The following is a 19,082-nucleotide window of genomic DNA, read 5'->3' as shown; positions in this document are numbered from 1 at the left end:
TCAAATTTATACATACTAATCGGCTTAGGAAGAGTTGGACATGGCCTTACAAAAAAGCCCACAAATCCAAATAAACACGATGTTTTCCGGTGTTATTCTTCATTAATGCCTTGACCTTTGACCAGATGATCCTTGATTTCAATTTGCGTAGCATCTCTTCCTTTTAAAATGGTTATCAGAGCCAGGTTGACGAAATTTCTGAGTCTTTTGGACAAAATCCATGCGGTCTAGGATGAGTTGGACATGGCTTGAAAAAGCCCAACAAAATCCAAATAACATCGATGTTTTCCGGAGTTATTCTTCATTAATATCTTGACCTTTGACCAGATGATCTATGTGCGTAGCATCTCTTCCTTTTAACATGGTTTCCAACTTGAAGGGATGTCCAACTCTGATTAGTACGAGGTCTTTTGGGAATGAACCCAAAACCAAATCCATGCAGACTTTGTTTGTTTGGTCCAAAGTGGACAATAACGTACTAATCGGTTTAGGAAAAGTTGGATATAAACTTGAAAAAGCTCAAAATTGGTATCAGAGCCAGATTGCCATATTTCTGAGTCGTTTGGACAAAACCCATGCGGTCTAGGAGGAGTTGGACATGGCTCGAAAAATCCCAACAAAATCCAAATAACATTGATGTTTTCCGGTGTTATTCTTCATTAATGCATTGACCTTTGACCAGATGATCCTTGATGTCTATGTGCGTAGCATCTCTTCCTTTTAACATGGTTTCCAACTTGAATTTGTAGTGGATCCTTCTTCAAACCTCAAAAACCCTGGAGGATCTGGCTCATAAACCACTTTAAAGAGAGGTTTCTTGAGATGTATGAAGTGATGAATTGTACCATGCATTAAGTCACAACATCCTATCCATATCAGCATCTCTCTTCACTTCATTAGTCGACTCCTCTGTTCTACCTTTCTTCTTCTGTCTACAACAGCTTCTCCAAGGCCTGTCCCCGCAATGATTGACTCTCTTATAGCCTTGCCAGTCAGCAAACGTTTTAGGATCTGATCATCTTGGAGTGCACGAAGCCTATTGATCTTGAGCTTGTAGATAAAGTAACTGATGAAACTTTTCTTAACATCTTCCTTATTGAAGCTCAAAAAGTGACGGTACTCCCGGTTGCCAAGCAATTCAGATACCGACTCTTTTTTGCTAGCATGCAGCATGAATTTTCTACGAACAATTTCTCTACACAATTTTCTTTGCAAAAGTTGCATCGTTACCTCCCCCTTGGAAGATATTTGTATGAGAGACTTACTGGCTAACACCTCTAGGGTTGACCCAGAGTCAATGCTAGCAAGAAATGGTAATGGCATATCAACTTTCTCATCACTGAGCAAACATCCTATGTAAAGAAATACATCTTTTTCTCTTTTTTGTAAGCCATCATAACTAACTCTCAACCTTCTTTTAACTTCATCTTCTGAAAGCCTAGATCGATCCAAGGAAGAACCAAAAAGTTTTCTCGTGCTTCGATTTGAACTGCCAGCTGCATCATTAAACACATAGACTCCACAATTCTTCACCTTGAGACTATCACCTATAGGCTTCTCCTCATTGTTGACAGGGTATAAATCAAAGACAACTAGATCAGCCAAGATACCTGTGACATCTCCTCCACACGTACTTGGATGCATTTTGAGGTCAAAGAAGACAAACATGTGATCTTTTGTAATCTTAGGAACAGCTTCTCCTGGAGGCATACACTGAAAAACATTCTCAAGACTATGACCATGGCCCATCTTATCCTTCCACCTGCAAACACACCTGAAGCCTAAACCAGCAGCAGCATCATGAAAATCCTTTGAGAAAGAAACTTCAACGAATAGAGCAAATCCCAAGAGCATGCTTCTTGAATAGGGGCGTAGTCTTATAATTACTGAAGATCCTGGTTCTAGATAGGGGTGTAGTCTATTATATTTAGAATTTCGACTTCTAGGTGAAGGTAGACACAGCCTGACAGCCAGGAATTTTTCGAGTTGCTGCTGACGTTGTGGTCTCATGTGTTCTTCTACAGTAGCCTGTGCTTGTAAGAAAACGTAGGTGACCATGTAAGGAGAAAGATCAAAGCAATTACTGAATGTATAGTACCTAGAATTCTGAAAGAAGTCTAAAGGAATTGATATCAAAGATGAACAACCATGCGCATTCAAGAGTTGTAGACTTTGGGGAAGCTGTGGGAGTACTCTGAGGTTTTTGCAATGGCATAACCTTAGACTTAGTAGTTTAGAAAACTCCTTGATGCTTACTGGAATATTTCTGAAACAGTTGCCACTAAGATCCAATCTCTTTAGCAAAGACATTAAACAAATATCTTCAGGAATGTGTTCCAAGCGTGCCTTATGTAGAGACAAAGTGACTATCTGTTCGTAGAATCTCGAGGCAGAAGATGGCAGCTTTAATCTAAGTGGCATGACTGTATACACGTGACGTAATTCTCTGGCTTTTGGGAGAGTAGTGGTAACTACCTCAAGGTCTGTGCAGCTCAATATATCAAGAACTTTGAGAGGATTCAGGTTCTGCATTTCCGCTGGCAAGCGTCGGAGTCTTTTGCAGCTCTTCAAATCTAGTGTGTCAAGTTCAGCGAGATCCCCAATAGAAGATGGCAGTTCTCTAATGGCAGTGCCACCAAGATATAACTCCTTAAGATTTTGAGGGAAATCAACTATAGTCTTCAGCTCCGAGCAGCCAGAGAGTTTGAGCGTGACGAGAGATTTCAACTTACTCATTCCTACTTGTAGATGCTGAAGCTTTGTGCAATCCTCCAAACTTAATATGACAAGCTTAAAGAGATTCTCAAGAAACGGTGATGGGAATGATTTTACCGCAGTGCCTGCCAGATATAACTCTTTGAGGTTTCTTGGTAAATCCTGAATGTTTTCAAGATTTGAGCAGCCAGATAGTTTCAGCTTGGCAAGAGATTTCATGTTACACATACCCATTGGCACGTGTCGAAGCCTTTTGCAATTCTCCATATCTAGTGTTAAAAGCTTACACAGAAAAGATGGAATTTCATTTATGGAAGTATTGGCCAGATATAACTCTTTCAGGTTTTGTGGCAAACCCTGAATCTTCTCAAGTTCTGAGCAGCCAGAAAGATTAAGAACTTCGAGAGACTCAAAAGTGATCATGTCAGGCAGACTTCTCAAGTTAGAACAGTTTTTCAGCTTCAAGATAACAAGATTGCCAAGATCTTGATTAGAAAAGCTATCAAGGGTTATTAACTCTCTTACGCCAGTTCCCTGGAGATTCAGTTTCTTGATAGACGGTGGCACCTTTGGAAAACTTTTGATCTCTATGCAGTTTGAGAGATTAACAACTAGGAGATGTTGTGATTGACCCATGTCCGGAAAACTCTTTAAACTTGAACATCCTTGGAGATCAATTAACTCGATGTTTCGAGAATGTTGAAGTTCATCAACATTAACTAGATGAAGGGAATGGCTGAGCGTGATCCTCTTTAACACCTCAAGATTCTGAACAAACAAGCCAAAACAAAAATGAGTAAAAGCAAGTTTGGTAATAAATCTAGTGAAAGTGAAACTATGTGTAAACCCCATGTATTGATGTGTTTCTAACCTTGGTTCCTCCCCAAAGTTTCCGAAATTGACTGCATGGCATATTGAGTTCCACAAGATACTGAGCATCAAAATTTTGTGGCAATGATTTCAGAGGACAATATGTCCAGTAGAGAAGTCTTAGCTCAGGCGGCAAAGACTGAGGGTCCCCGGAAAGACATAATACGGGGCTCTCAACAGGATTGGAACTGTGAACCTTCAGAGATCTAAGGTTGTACATTTCCTTAAACGCAATATGACCTTCAAAGTCTATGTTTGACATGTCCAAGCTAATGCCTTTGATATCTTCAATACACTGAAAGAACAAGAGAAACCATTGGTTACTTATATATTTATGGAAAAATATAAACTATGTTAAACTAACTCTCTTTTGGAGTGGATCTCTATGACGTGATCTAAGAGTTTTATCCCAACTCTTCGTTGGTAAATGCGACTTCTTTAAAGATTGATAAGAATGTGACAGACGAATATATATTTACCATTGTTGGTGCTGCTTCAGGATCTCCGTCTTCGTTTTCTTCAAGGAGAGATTGAATGTTGGAAGCATCCACGAATCTATAAGCCATCTCAGTGTCTTCAGTTGGATCCTTGATGATTTGGAGACCAAGATCGTATATCAAATTATGCATTTGTACTCTGTTGTCTGAAACAGTCACCAAACTTTTGTCCATAAGGACATCGATTCCAACTCGAGGAAAGTATCCACAACCTTCAAGAAACTGCATCACGTCGTCGATATTCACTCCCCTAAAGGAAAACACTATTTCCAGAAATATTTCCTTCTCGGTGTCACCAAGTGTATCATAGCTGATCTTGAGTGTATTAAAAATCTTGACGGGAAGAGAACGCTTGAGTTTTGGGACAACACACTCCATTTCAGACAGCGTTTTCCCCTTCAGTTCTTCACCAAAAATGCTGAGAGCTAAAGGGTTTCCTTCAGCATAGTCAACGAGGTTCATAGACAGCTCCATGAGTTTTTGATCTGATACATCTTTCGCAAATGCACACCGGGACAAGAGCTGAAGAGCCTCGTGCTTGTTCAAGCCCTGAACCTCATATATATCGTTGACCTGGCACTGTACAAGTGCTTGTTTATCTCGGGAAGTTATGAGTACCAAGCTTCCAGGACCAAGCCAGTCAAATTCAGAAAGAAAAGTGGTTGCACCTAGTGGCTTGCGCACGTCATCAAGAACAAGAAGAATTCTTTTTTGGCGTAGTGTGTCTAAAAGGAGGCTCAGCCTTGTAACTTGACTGCTTAAGCCAACCTTCTCCCGCAAGTGTTTCTCCAATAACCCATAGACTCCCTTCTCCTGAAAGTCATTGTCGAAGTCTTCGATGAAACAAGACGCTTCAAAGTCACCCGAATATTGTTTTAAAGCTGCTTTAGCAAGTGTCGTCTTCCCTATGCCTCCCATACCCCAAATCCCTAAGCTTCGAATGCCTAGTGGTTGCTTGTGGATCAAGTTTTGTATCTTCATCAATCTTGAGTCGACTCCAGTTGCACCCTCAAGGTCAAGCTTTTGACGCACGTCTGCAACAATCTCCTCCACAAGCTCGGAATCGCTGAACAGTAACACAGAGATTTTTCAAGTCAACATATCAGAAGATTTATTTACTAACTAAAGAAGACATCAACTAAAGTTTTTTTCCGGAATAAACATACATTTCTGGATATATTTCAAAATTTTCCACAATAAGAAATGATTATTTAGGGTTTTTGTTCTTATTATCATGATCATGGTCATGTTTAATGGACTAAGCAAAATATTTGTAAAATTTGATTCAATTCATTATCCGTATTTGTAAAAATAAATGTGAACATCAAATATGTGTTGGACGAAAAGAAATGGTATTTTGTGAATTTTCTAACCAAAGATTGAGCATTATTCGAAAAAAATCTAAAAAATTATGTGTAAAGCAAAAAACAGTAGACCGTGAATAAATTAATGGTAAGAAACATTATATTTTTATATTTTGAGATCTGTTTTAATTGTATGTTAGATGTTAGGCAAAAAAAAAAATCAACTAGAAAAACTTATTTGGATGATAAGTTATGTCTGAATAGTTGACTTTAAGATAAGTTAATATACACACATTCTATTAAAACAATTTTTTTTTTTGAAAAAAGGCTTACTATTAAAACTATGTAAATAAATTTGGCCGGTAGTTTTGATGCACTTAAAAGATGATGAAAAGAGGTTAACATTGTAGAAAGATATCAATGTGTCTTAGAGCTTAGGGGGTTTGGTTTTCTTGAGTCTTGAGTTCAAACTACTCTTGGTACGAAGAGCATAAAACCCGGAACTTTCATATTAATAAAAAAAACATTGTAGAAGGAGTGTGAGGTGTGAACAGAGTTTTAAATAAACTTCATTTTATTTGAAAAGTCTTTTGTCATTAAAAATAAATAAATAAATAAAATATAAAGCAAATAGTTTTGAGCAATTAATCACCTTCGTTCAAGAGATGATGCGTATCCTCGCAAGTCTGCGATTTCAAGTAGAGCATTACGCCACTCGGCTACTGGGCCTTCAGGATACATCTTTTTCAACAGCAAGCAATATTTCCTCAAAACTGACTTCGTGAGTCCATAGAAAACTGGAAGCACCAGCAGGCCGTGGCTACTCCGGCACGCAGAAACCTTCACTAACTCGTTCAGGAACCGATAGTTCGAAACAGATTTCTCAGATAAAATCACCACAGAAACCTTAGCCTTCGCTATAGCTGCATCAGAGTTTTGGCAGGTGGAGAAAGAAATGCTTTTGCGGTGAAACTCAGCCGAGAGATGGCTGACAAAGGAGTACCGTATCGTATCCTCCCATCTATTGAAACTGATGCAAACAGCGTTTCCGTCGACCATTTTCACGAGATTTGGCAGTGTTTTTTTTTTCTTTTCTTGTCACAATGGCAATGGTATTATTTTTTTCTTTTCTACATAATTGTACTCCGCCCCTTTGAAAACGATAAGGTCACCTTCATTGAAGGTTTCTCAAATATTATTTTAATTAATATAAATAATATAAAAAATGAAGAAAGATTGTGAAATTGGGAAGAAACTAGTGCGGAGCTACCTGGAAACGAGGGAGGTCAACTACTCTCTCCCTCTGTTTTAAAAAAAATGCATATTCTAGATTTTTCACATATATTAAGAAAACTCATTAAATATGCATTGTTTTTTGTGAATAATAATTTTTCATAATTTTTACCCAATAAAAATTCAATAAACACCATTAATTTTTTTGAAACTTACAATTTTTCATAAAATCATATATTGAAAAAATAAAAAATGTATCTTTTTGAAACAATTTTTTTTCCAGAACATACATCTTTTAGGAACAGAACGAGTATTAAATTTAATTTATAGGCTTGTTAACATATTTTTTGATGCGGTGGATTAGTAAAACTTTCCTTAAATGACCTTCATTTCTTGAGTAGGCGTGGGTAGGCCTGGGACGGATCGGATATCCGGATATGGATCCTTATCCGGATCTGGATCCTTATCCGGCAGATCCATAATTTTACTATCATTATCCGGATCCGGGGTTTTCGGATATCCGGATGTTGGATATCCTTCTAAAAATTGTAATATCCGGCGGATATCCGGATCCAGATTTGGATCCTTAAAAAAATAAAAAATATTAATATATAAAAAATATTAACAATAATTTAAAAATAAAAATGTATATAATATTTTTAATTATTTCTATGTATAATATTACAAAATTTACATGAAATATATATATACTATTATAAAAATAAAAATACATGAAATAAAATTAATTTTTATATATAGATATTACTATTTTTGAAATAGATATTTATAAAACTTATGGATCCGGATATCTGGACTAAAAAAGTCAAAACCGGATCCGAATCCGGATCCGGTTTTGACGAATCCAACATTTTACTATCCGGATCCGGATTCGGTCCCTCCGGATATCTGGATTTTCGGATCAGATCCGGATCGAATCTCGGATCGAATCCGGATCTCAGATAAAAGTCTCAGGTCTAGGGGTGGGCACATAACAAATAGTACATAATCTTGAGTATTGGAATTTGTTGTTTATGTTACAGATATCTGGTTAATTTTTCGATTTATTTTTATTTAGAAAAAACTGATATCCAAAAAACTAGATATTCAAAAAATATATGGATATTTCAGATACTTACAAACACGTGAGAATTTATTATTTTAATCTTTATTTTATAATAAAAAAAAATAGTTAAATGTTAACATTGCAAGAGGCATGTTAGCTAGAAACAAAACAAGACGGATGACTTGCAGAGATTTTGTTTGCATTTGTTTAAACTTCTAGAAAACATTTTGTTTGTTTCTCTTACTATCTTGTTGAAACTTCCACGAAAATTCAAAATATTAACTATCCTCTCTGATATCACTCATTCAGGGGATCCAAACAAAAGAAACAGATAGAAAACCTGTAGCAAACAGCTATGTTTGGTAGAAACTACAAATGTGTCACGATTTCTTCTTTTCATTTCTCCAAAGGAACGCGTCACGACTTTTCCCAGCCCCTAATCCATTTTGCAAGCAAGTTTAATAAGTTTTTCTTATTGGAGTTTTCTTTTGCCATTTAAAATATTTTTTTTTTACAGCAAAGCATTTACAGACTCATATTCACTCTGTAAACCAAATCGGTAACTCCGCATCCATGTGAACGACAAAGGACGATTGTTTCCTAGCACTGCGTGCTAAGCTATCCGCCCGAAGGTTCTCCGTCCGAGGTACATGGACGATGGACGATGTCTGAGTTGAGGAAACTTCCTTTGAGAAGCTTGATGTCTTCCAAATAGCTTTCGAATGCTGGTCATTCTTCTGATTCCAAAACCATCTTCACCAATTGAGAACAATCTGTTGCAAACATTACCTGAAACTGTCTTAAATTCTTTATACATTCCATTGCTCAAATCAATGACTCTACCTCCGAATGGAGGGGTGAAAGACATGCTCGTACATTCCTTGCCCCTAACAGACCATCAAACTCCGGTAAAGTACTATACCAGCCTTGCCCTGAAAATGAGTCCTTATCTTTCCATGAACTATCTATGAAGCACAATTGACCTGGTGTCGCTATGGGAGGACTGATTTGTACCGAAAGTCCCCTCGTTGGGTCATTTCCCACATGTGCTTCTGCCCAAAGTGATGATTCTAGTTCTGCTAATTGAAGAGTGTCCCTCGGATCAATATCCAGATTACTAAAAACTTTGTTATTTCGGGCTTTCCAAATATACCATAAAATCTATGCAAACTGATGATCATCCATCTTTGGCTGAACTCTCCAAAAAATATGATCCATATTAGCAACTAATGATGTGATATGAAAGATATTAGGAGATGACGGGATCTTAGATAATGCCCACACTTGGCGTGCCGGGGGACATTCAAAAAATACATGGTTTATTGATTCTTCCGGATCTCCGCATCGAGCACAACATATATTTCCTTGTATCCCTCTTGCCTTTAGATTTTTCATTACCGATATACATCCTGAGAGAATTTGTCATAAGAAATGCTTTATTTTTGGGGGGCATCGCACTTTCCAACAGAAGGTTTTAAGAATATCCACTGTGGGGGCATAAAAATCTGGTGGTTTTTCCTTATCAGGATATACTCGTTCCACTTGATAACCTGATTGGACCGAGTATTTTCCATTGTTAGTAAAATGCCATCCATTCCTATCCTCAAGCTGATTCCTACTTAAAGGAATACTTTCAATAATTTTTGCATCCGTAGGATCCACTAGAGCCCTGATTGCCTGTAAATTCCATGAGCGAGATTCCGAATTAATGAGGGAATCCACTGTGAGGTTCGGATAAATGTTGTGAAAATTTTTGTTTGCTGGTCTCGGGCGAGTGGCTGGGATCCAAGGATCATTCCATACAGAGATAGACGAACCTGTTCTCACCCTTTTAATTAGTCCTTTACAAACCAGAGATCTAGCAGAAATAATACTCCTCCAGCCATATGACGGGGAATAAGAACGAATCGGTTCCAGGGGTGAAGCATTCCTGTAATACCGTCCTTTGAAGACTCTTGAAAAAAAGAGTATTTGGCTTCTCAATCAGCCTCCATAGTTGCTTTCCAAGCATTGCCGTATTAAAATCAACAAGATCCTTGAAACCTAACCCACCATTATCTTTGGTTTCACATAATTTATCCCATGATTTTCAATGCATACCTTTTGAACTTTCTCCTGGGCTCCACCAAAACTGAGCAACTGCACTTATTAATTTTTTAACGGTAGCCTTCGGTAACCGATAAACAGACATAACATGGTTTGGCAGGGCCGTAACCACCGATTTAATATTTACCTATTTTCCTCCTTTAGTAAAAAATCGAAAAGTCCATCCATTAACCCTATTATTTAAGCGTTCATGTACAAAACCAAATACTTGTACCTTAGATCCTCCAAGACTTTCTGGTAAACCTAAGTAGGATCTCATGCCTCATATATTTTGAATTCCCAGAATATCCCTCAATTCTTGACGACTAGCTTCTTCAATCTTATGCCAAAATTGAATTGAAGATTTCTGTAAATTAATTTGTTGCCCTGAGACAGCCTCATATTCCTTTAAAATCCTGAGAATGGTTTGACACTCTTCCTTATTTGCCTTGCAAAAGAAAAGACTATCATCTGCAAATAGCAAATGAGAGATTGCTGGACACACTCTTGCCACATTTAAACCAGTAAGTTGTTTCTCTCTCTCCGCCATCTTAATATTTGCGATTAATGCCTCAGTGCACATAATAAATAAATACGGAGACAAAGGATCCCTCTGCCTTAAGCCTCGTTGAGGGATAATAAGTCCCTGTGGCTGACCATTGATAAGTACCCTATATTGAACCGAAGAGATACATTCCACATCAAGTTAGTCCAGCGAAGATCAAATCCCATTTTGTGAAGGAGAGCCACAATAAAGTTTCACTCGATCCTATCATATGCCTTGCTCATATCCGATTTGATTGCCATAAATTTGTTCTGACATGACTTATTTGTCCTCAGTCCATGAAACATTTCCTGTGCTATGAGAATATTATCCGATATTAACTTGCCCGCCACAAATGCCGATTGTGTCTCCGAAATTAGCCTTGGTAAAAAAAATTTCAATCTTTGACACAAAACCTTCGAAATAATCTTGTAACCAACATTACAAAGACTTATCGACCGTAATTCCGTCATCCTTGTGGGTCTCTCGACTTTCGGAATCATACATATATTAGTAATATTTATACGTGGATCCATATTTCCTGTAAGAAGGAAATTATTCACCATCTCAATCACATCCCTCTTAATTATATGCCAGGAATGCTGGAAAAAAAGAGCTGTCATCCCATCCGGTCCTGGCGCTTTCTCCATATGCATCATGAATAAAGCTTGTCGGACCTCTTCCTCTGTTGCCATTCTCAGTAATATTTGATTCATTTGGGGAGAAATAGATGGTGCTATTTCTTCCAAAAAACTATCAAATTCCGTTGGAGCCGTGGTCGTGAACAGGCTCTCAAAATAATCAATCGCCACCTTCTCAACTCCTTTCTCATCCATTATCCAATTACCCGTTTCATCATGGAGACCCACTATTTTGTTACGAACCCTATGCTACTTCGTCAAAGCATGATAAAATTTAGTATTAAGATCGCCAGATGAGTACCACATATTCCTGCTTTTCTGATGCCAATATTCCTCTTCATCCTTATAAGCCTCCTGCAATTTCCTAGAAACCTCAATAATCTCTTCTTGTGATCTATTATTATCCATTTGAGCTTCATCAAGTGCCGGTTGAAGCTCCTGGATTTTATCCTTTTTAGATGGTTGATTATCTTTACGCCATGAAGAAATTTCATGACGACAATTATTAATTTTTGTAACAAAGTCTCCTGATTGTCCTTCTTGACTCTCCGTCCAGCCAGCTACAATCGACTCCATAAGACCCTCCTGACCAATCCATCTTTTGTCAAATCTAAATTGCCCCCTTTTTTTCCTTGTAAGATTATCCTCTAAGAAAGCCATCACTGGACGATGGTCAGACCCCACCATCTTTAGATACTCTGTATAAGAACATGGAAAAAGCGTGTGCCATTCCTCATTTGCCAAAGCCCGATCCAATCGACATCTGACCGTCACTGCTCCTTTTCCTTTGCCCCTTCTTCCTTGCCACGACAGTGTATTTCCTCGAGCCGGAAATTCTAATAAACCACTATTCCTTATTATATTATTGAAAGGAATAAATGAAGTTGTACACCGTAGAGAGCCCCCATCCTTTTCATAATTCCCAGTAATTTCGTTTAGATCGCCAATAATAAACCAAGGTTCCGAACGTGCCAATCCAAATCGAGTTAGTCTCTCCCATACCTATTCTCTTAGCTTTTGCACCGGATCCCCATAAACAAAAGTAAGAAAAACTTGTTTTCCTTTGATCACCGCCTCAATATCTATCATTCTATTACTAGAATATAGAATTTTCACCTGATACTCATTATTATAAAAAAGAGCTAAACCACCGCTCCTCCCATTTGGATCCACAGTAGTCAAACTATCATATCCAAAGTGTGGTTGAAACCATTGTAAAACTCAAAATCCTGTTTCGTTTCAGATAAAAATAAAAAATATGGTTTGTGTTTATGTCATGTCTCCCAAAGATAACTTATGGTCCAATGACTCCCAAGACCTCTACAATTCCAGCTTAATATTTTCATATATAAAAAACCTTGTATTGCTCTCTCGAGCCGGAACATTGGGATTTAAAGATACCCAGCCATTTTATGATCACAATGTAGCAAGACCATACTCCCATCACTATCGATTCCCAAACATACCATTTGGACCCCTTATTTCCATACTTGCATTTCACACTACATCCATACAATCGTCCAATTAATATACTAGACAAATTAATACTCAAACTCAAAAATGAGACATCCATTTTTGTTCCTGCTACCAAGGAACATTGCATCATCACATTCCAAATATCCTTAAGAAGTATGAAAATTGAACCTACACTTACAAATTTCCAAGTATTCCTCATAGTCCAAATTACATATACTAAAGAAAAAATAACTTTCATAACACACGCATAAATGAATACGGTTTGTTCAATCACTAAATGTGCTTGGCAGTTGATCTCAATTACCATACGATCTAACAATCCCCAAATGGCTCCGCACCGACGAGGCCGGGAAACCTTTTCTGCACTCCCAATTATACCTTTAACCCGCAGGCTCCATATACCTTTTAGTTCCCACCAAAAGTGCACCATATTTCCTAGACCCGGCTCATTTAACAATAAAACCATACATAGCAACCAAATCTAGAGTAAACCGTTGATCCACCATCCTCTGTTAATCCACCATCCTATGTTCACGTAGCATACTGCCCATACATATCTAACAAGTTCCATGTCACCAAGAAACCTCAAGACAGAAAAAAAGTAATCGATGATAGAGTACCAAATATTTCCACATTTCCAAATCTTTCTCAACAAAACCTCATCGCAATATATCATAAAAATGTATCCATGAATATAACACCATGAACACCTTGAACTCAAAAGACCAATCTTATTCCAAATCTTAATAAAAAGCGAGAGAAACATAACAATGATTACTGCCCCAAGACCCACGAAACCAAATAAAACTTCAATGAAAAGTAAATTTATTGAAATAATGAAAGCGTCACCCCCAGAAACCAAATCATTTATTCGTAATCTCATTATAAATGAGGTTTGATCCATAACCTTAGAATTTTAAGTTAACCGGCTTCGGAATTGAAGGTCCCTTGTTCTCCGGTGGATTGGTATTGTCTCCATGACGAGCCCCAACCTTAGCTACAACTTTCCTTCTTGGTGAGACAAGCGCAGCTGCTATTCAAATTTTAGTACTACCCGCAGTGCTGCTGTGGGGCTTGAATAACCTCTTACGGTGACTCTGCCTCGTCGCCAAGTCCCCTGTCCCCACCTCCTTATTGATGTTCTCCTCTCCAGTCACCGGTTGTTCCTCATCCTGAATGAGAGTGTTCCCTGCCTGAGCCTCAGAAGCTTGCTCAAGCTCCTCTTCTGAAAGAGTTTGAAACTCTTCCTCTGTCTCTAAGTCGACGCCACTCTCTATCATAGCCGCATTAATAGCATCCAGTTCCATCTCAATATCTTCAAATTTATCATCTTGTTTCTCCATCATTCCTTGCACTGCAAGTAGACCCCTCTCCTCCATAGCCACCACGAAATACTATTTTAAATTATATAAATTATGAGAATATTTCAACATAAAATTTAACGCGTCTCATAAGTCTACGATATACAGAAGGGAAACGAGAAATAGCCTCATCTCAAGAAAAATGAAAATAATATTTTTTTCTTTCGGTAAAATCTTTTACATTTTTATCTTCTGCTTCTAAAGGGAAACGAGAAGTGAATTTGTAAGTCATATTTTTTGTTAATGACTTACAAATCTTTTACATTCTTATATTTGAAATATATTAAAGGTTCTATTCAAAATTGAGAAATGGTATGCCATAGCCTCATTTCAAGTATTTGCTTCTTTGAAATTGTGATATTTGCTTACAAATGAAAATAATATTTTTTTTTCTTTGGGTAAAATCTTTTACACTCTTATCCTCTACTTCTAAAGGGAAACGAGAAGTGGATTTATAAGTCATTTTTTGTCAATTAATTATGCTATTACAAAATACGAGTCTACGAGAAATATCACAAGACAATTATACAGTCGACAACTATATCTACCTTATGAGAATTCACATATGACTGCATTATCCTGAGCTGTTTTTTGAGATTCATGCCCGACAGTACTTTTTGTGTCATGTCGAGGATCTTCCGTATGTTTTCTTTTCTCCATAAATCTTCATAATTCGCTTTTACTGAGATTCGAAACCCAAACCTCTTAGTATAGAAATATTAATGAACCTTTAGTCAAATTCCTTGACTAAGGGGCTTCCACAGGCTCGTGAGTCTAATGACAATGTATTGAAACTTATTTTTTGAACCTTGTAATTAAAGGTTCTTCGAAATTTTGATATTTGCTTAAAAAAGAAAATATTATTTTTTTTCTTTGGGTAAAATCTTTTACATTTTTATCCTCTGCTTCTAAAGAGAAACGAGAAGTGGATTTGTAAGTCATATTTTTTGTCAATGACTTACAAATCTTTTACATTCTTATATTAGAACCTTTAGTAGCCTAATATATTAAAGGTTCTATTCAAAATTGAGAAATGGTATGCAATAGCCTCATTTCAAGTATTTGCTTAAAAATGAAAATACTATTTTTTTTCTTTGGGTAAAATCTTTTACATTCTTATCCTCTACTTCTAAAGGGAAACGAGAAGTGGATTTGTAATTCATTTTTTTGTCAATTAATTATGCTATTACAAACTACGAGAAATATTACAAGATAATTATACAGTCGACAATTATATCAACCTTATGAGAATTCACACATGACTGCATCATCTTGAGCCGTTTTATGAGATTCATGTCTGACAATACTTTTTGTGCCATGTCGAAGATCTTCCGTACGTTTTCTTTTCTCCATAAATCTTCATAATTCGCTTTTGTTGAAATTCGAAACTCAAACCTCTTAATATAGAAGTATTAATGAACCTTTAGTCAAACTCATTGACTAAGGGGCTTCCACAGACTCGTGAGTCTAATGACAATGTATTGAAACTTATTTTTTGAACCTTGTAATTAAACATAAACGTTATAACTTCTTTTTCTTATATTTTATCTAACCACTTTTATATCTATATTATAATATGAGAAAATAACACTGGTAAAGTAGAATTTAAATTTTTAAGAATAATTTAAAATATTCTTAGAACTATATTTTGTAATTTCTAAGCTTATAAAACTACAAACTTAACAAAAAATATTTAAGGAAATGATTATTTAAAGAAAACATTAAATGACATACTATAGTAATTTGTGTTAATTTATGAACACACGTAAAGTTATATTTTTAAAATGGAAATACAAAATATAAGATAAAACTAAATTATAGATTAGCTTATAAACTTCTGAAATGAATGCTTAGATTTACACTATGTATGATTAATTATGCCTTTAAAATGGTAGCTAGGTTTATAAAGACCATTTTTTAAAAAAGTTATAATTCTTAATATTTATAAATCAATTTCTATAACACGTATTTTCAAAAACTTTTAAAATTTAATGTTTTTATTAATTAATTTCATATCATCATTATGTACTTTATCATATTCCACTTCATCATAACGTCAGACTTCCACTTCCACTCCGTTTCTAACGGAAAATAAAATTTAAAGTTTGATATGATTAAACTATTAGTTGGAGAGTTAAAAGTGATATTACAAAAAGCAAGGTTTAAAATCTTTGTAAGTTTCACTTTAGAAGAAGTGATTTTCGAAAAATATCATTATGATATATGTTAAAATATTCTTTTGCAGTTCATAACTTTTGTAGTTTTAATTAAAAACTGCTATTTAAAGGGACGAAAATAATAAAATTATTTTAAATATAATTATTTTAAATTCATATAATAACACATTTAAATTTTTGTAGCTATCAAAATAGTTATTATGGTCCAGCTAAAATTTAACTCTTTAATAATATAAGTATTATAGCCAATCAAAAAAAAAAATTAAGTTTTAAACTATTATTGATCGTTTAGATTGTTTTTGAACTATCTTAGATTCTCTCAACTAAAATAAGATAAGAGTCTTTTCAAAAAAATATTATATTTTACACATCTAAAAATACATTCAAAAAACCCAATTTTAAAATATTTATTCATATAAATAGTTATAACTGTCACTAAAAATCTTTAAGACTGTTAATAAAAAACAAAACTGTAAATTTGTATTAAAAAAATTAAAGTCAAAATATTTACAAGCGAGATTGTTTGCCAGTTTTATGAATTTAAATAATAATTTTTGGTTTTGTAAAAAGAACAATACCAATACCATTGAAAATAATATTTTAAAAAAAAATTATTAAAAAATATATTTTTCGCGTTTTAACGCGGATAATATCCTAGTTTTCATTATTTGTATATTCACGTGATAATTATGAAAATTGAATGCTTACTTTACATCATCCAAATATTTTCACAAAACTGAATAAAAAAACTAATTCAAATACTCCACTGAAAATTCACCTTCGACAAGAAAAACAAATATTAATCTGTTGCACCATCTACTCGTCTAGAACAAATAAACAAACACGACCTAAAGATGCATAGTCAGGTCAACCATTGAAATGTCAACTTTTTTGTTTCCCGACATTATGCTACTTTTGCGGCCAACCATTCATCTACTCGTTGTCTGTTTTTTTTTGTGTCAAGGTATTGAATGGAGACAAAAAACGCGTATTTGATTTTTTATCCAAGAAAACTTTAGTCACAAATCACAAATTTTGTTTTGTTGTTAGTCTGTTTGAACCTAATTAGTAATTACCTAGCACTATTCGAATTTGCACCAAACATTTATTTTTAATTCATAATTAATAAAAACAAATAACATCATCAATTTAAATAAATAACCCTATACTAATGAAAATTATTATTTTAATTTAATTTTAGTAATTTTAATCAATAATTTGATTCCAAGCATATAATTTTTTTAAACAACACATTTCATTATTTCAAAATTTTTAAAATAATTAGTTAAAATTAAAAAATAGATTTAGAGAAATACATAAACTATAGTCAATTTTAACAAAAAAATATAAACATATATTAATTAAATTTAATTCCAAAATATTAAGTAAGTGAGCAAGAAATTTTTATTATAAAATTTTTATTTTAATAAAATATATACATGTAATATATTTATATTTTATTTAAATTATATTTTTATTTATAAATTTAAATGATACTATACGTTTGCATTCAAAAAATATAACAATCTTTAGAAAAAGATATTTTCCTAAAATATATCTGTTAAAACATATTTAAATTTCAAAATTTTATTAAATATGATCCTAATTTCTTAAATAGTAAATTAACTTTATATTTCTCATTCTTACTATTAAAACTAAACCAAGTGTTTATTATTTACTGCATAATATTTTTTTCCAAACAAATATCATTTCATACAATTTATTTTTTTAAACCATATTTTTTGCATAATGCATTAATTGCAATTACACTGTATTACACTTTTTATTTTTTATATTATCAAATATATTGTCACCATTCAAACTCTTCCTTATAAGAATCATCTTGTGCAAATCATCTCATCTTTGTATGTTATGAAAAATAGATACTTTTAACTAGAATGGCTCATTACTAGTTTTGATTTAACAATTTATTTTATTAGACATTACTTGCTATGATTTGAATATTATTGTTGAGTGATTTAATGTTCTGTAACTAATTCTTTTTGTAGATTAGTAATCCATTTGCTAAACACTGATTTGAAGACACTTCTAACATGTTCAAATACATTCAAGACACGGTTTAAACATATATATATATATCTTATATATCAAAGCACAAGCCACTCAAGCAATAAGATTTTGACATGTGTAATTGTTTTACAAAATTCAAGTAAATCAAAACCATGCCACGTTCTATTGACTTTAAATATTTGGTTAACTGCAAAAATTTCTATTTTTCTCTCACACACGTACAAAAATGACTTACTCTTTCAATATATAACTGCTTCATCTCTCCATTTTTTTAAAAAAAAAACTATATATGTCTTTCTCTTTTATGGTGTAAAAAGAATACTAAGAAGAAATGAAAATCTTTCTTTCTCTTGCCCTCCTCGACAGTCATTTTTAATGGTTTTATTTTAGTTTTGAATGTGGCAAAAATTGATTATTTAAATCATTTATTCTCTTTTCCTGAACACATTTATACTACCTTTATATATTTCTGCATGATTCAAAGTTGAAGATTTTATTCTTCTAATGTGGCTTAAATTTTCACAAATGATGAAAAATCAGAGTTTTTTCACAAAATATTACTATCAGAACACTACAAGAAAACATAATCTTAACGAGGGCGGTTTTCCTTGTTATTTCGTCGTAAAAGGGGCTTTACGACGAATTAGCGAGGAAACGTGTTTGCTCGTTACACGTCCGTCGTAACACATATTTCCTCGCTAATTCGTCGTAACTTAGCGAGGAATATATTTCGTCGTAAAGACGAAGTAGGACGATTCGTCGTAAAGACGTCGCTACAATTCCTCGTAAGGACGTCGCTACAATTCCTCGTAAATAACTCGAAAACAGTTCCTCGTAACCTACACGTAAATACCTTGAAAGATTTTCCTCGCAAAATACACGTAACAACCACGAAATGATTTCCTCGTAAAATTGTCGTAAACATTTCCTCGTAAATGATTCCTCGTAAAATACTCGTAAACTGTTTCTCGTCATTTCCTCGTAAGATTTCCACGTAAAGAGGTCGTACATTAGCTACGAATTTACTTCGTTTTTGTTATTTTACAGAATTTTAAAATATAATTAAAAAATAATTAAAATTATTT

The 19,082-nt window shown here is 34.4% G+C and overlaps 1 protein-coding gene across 1 annotated transcript; it reads right to left on the bottom strand.

Moving 5' to 3' along the window:
- Window positions 1–504: 504 nt before the first annotated feature.
- LOC106446423 (probable disease resistance protein At4g19520) lies at window positions 505–6,569 on the bottom strand. Its single transcript, XM_013888147.3, has 4 exons — window positions 6,039–6,569; window positions 4,065–5,148; window positions 3,587–3,880; window positions 505–3,483 (listed from the first exon to the last, which is right to left on the bottom strand). Exons 1-4 carry the CDS (start codon window positions 6,443–6,445, stop codon window positions 889–891), a joined length of 4,380 nt encoding a protein of 1,459 aa, XP_013743601.2. The 5' UTR covers window positions 6,446–6,569; the 3' UTR covers window positions 505–888.
- Window positions 6,570–19,082: the final 12,513 nt, after the last annotated feature.

This window comes from Brassica napus, unplaced genomic scaffold (genome assembly GCF_020379485.1).
Source record: "Brassica napus cultivar Da-Ae unplaced genomic scaffold, Da-Ae ScsIHWf_1254;HRSCAF=1789, whole genome shotgun sequence".
In the NCBI taxonomy this organism is placed as follows: Eukaryota; Viridiplantae; Streptophyta; class Magnoliopsida; order Brassicales; family Brassicaceae; genus Brassica; species Brassica napus.
The sequence above is the reverse complement of the archived record's forward strand: the minus strand, read 5'-3'. Positions and strand labels throughout refer to the sequence as shown.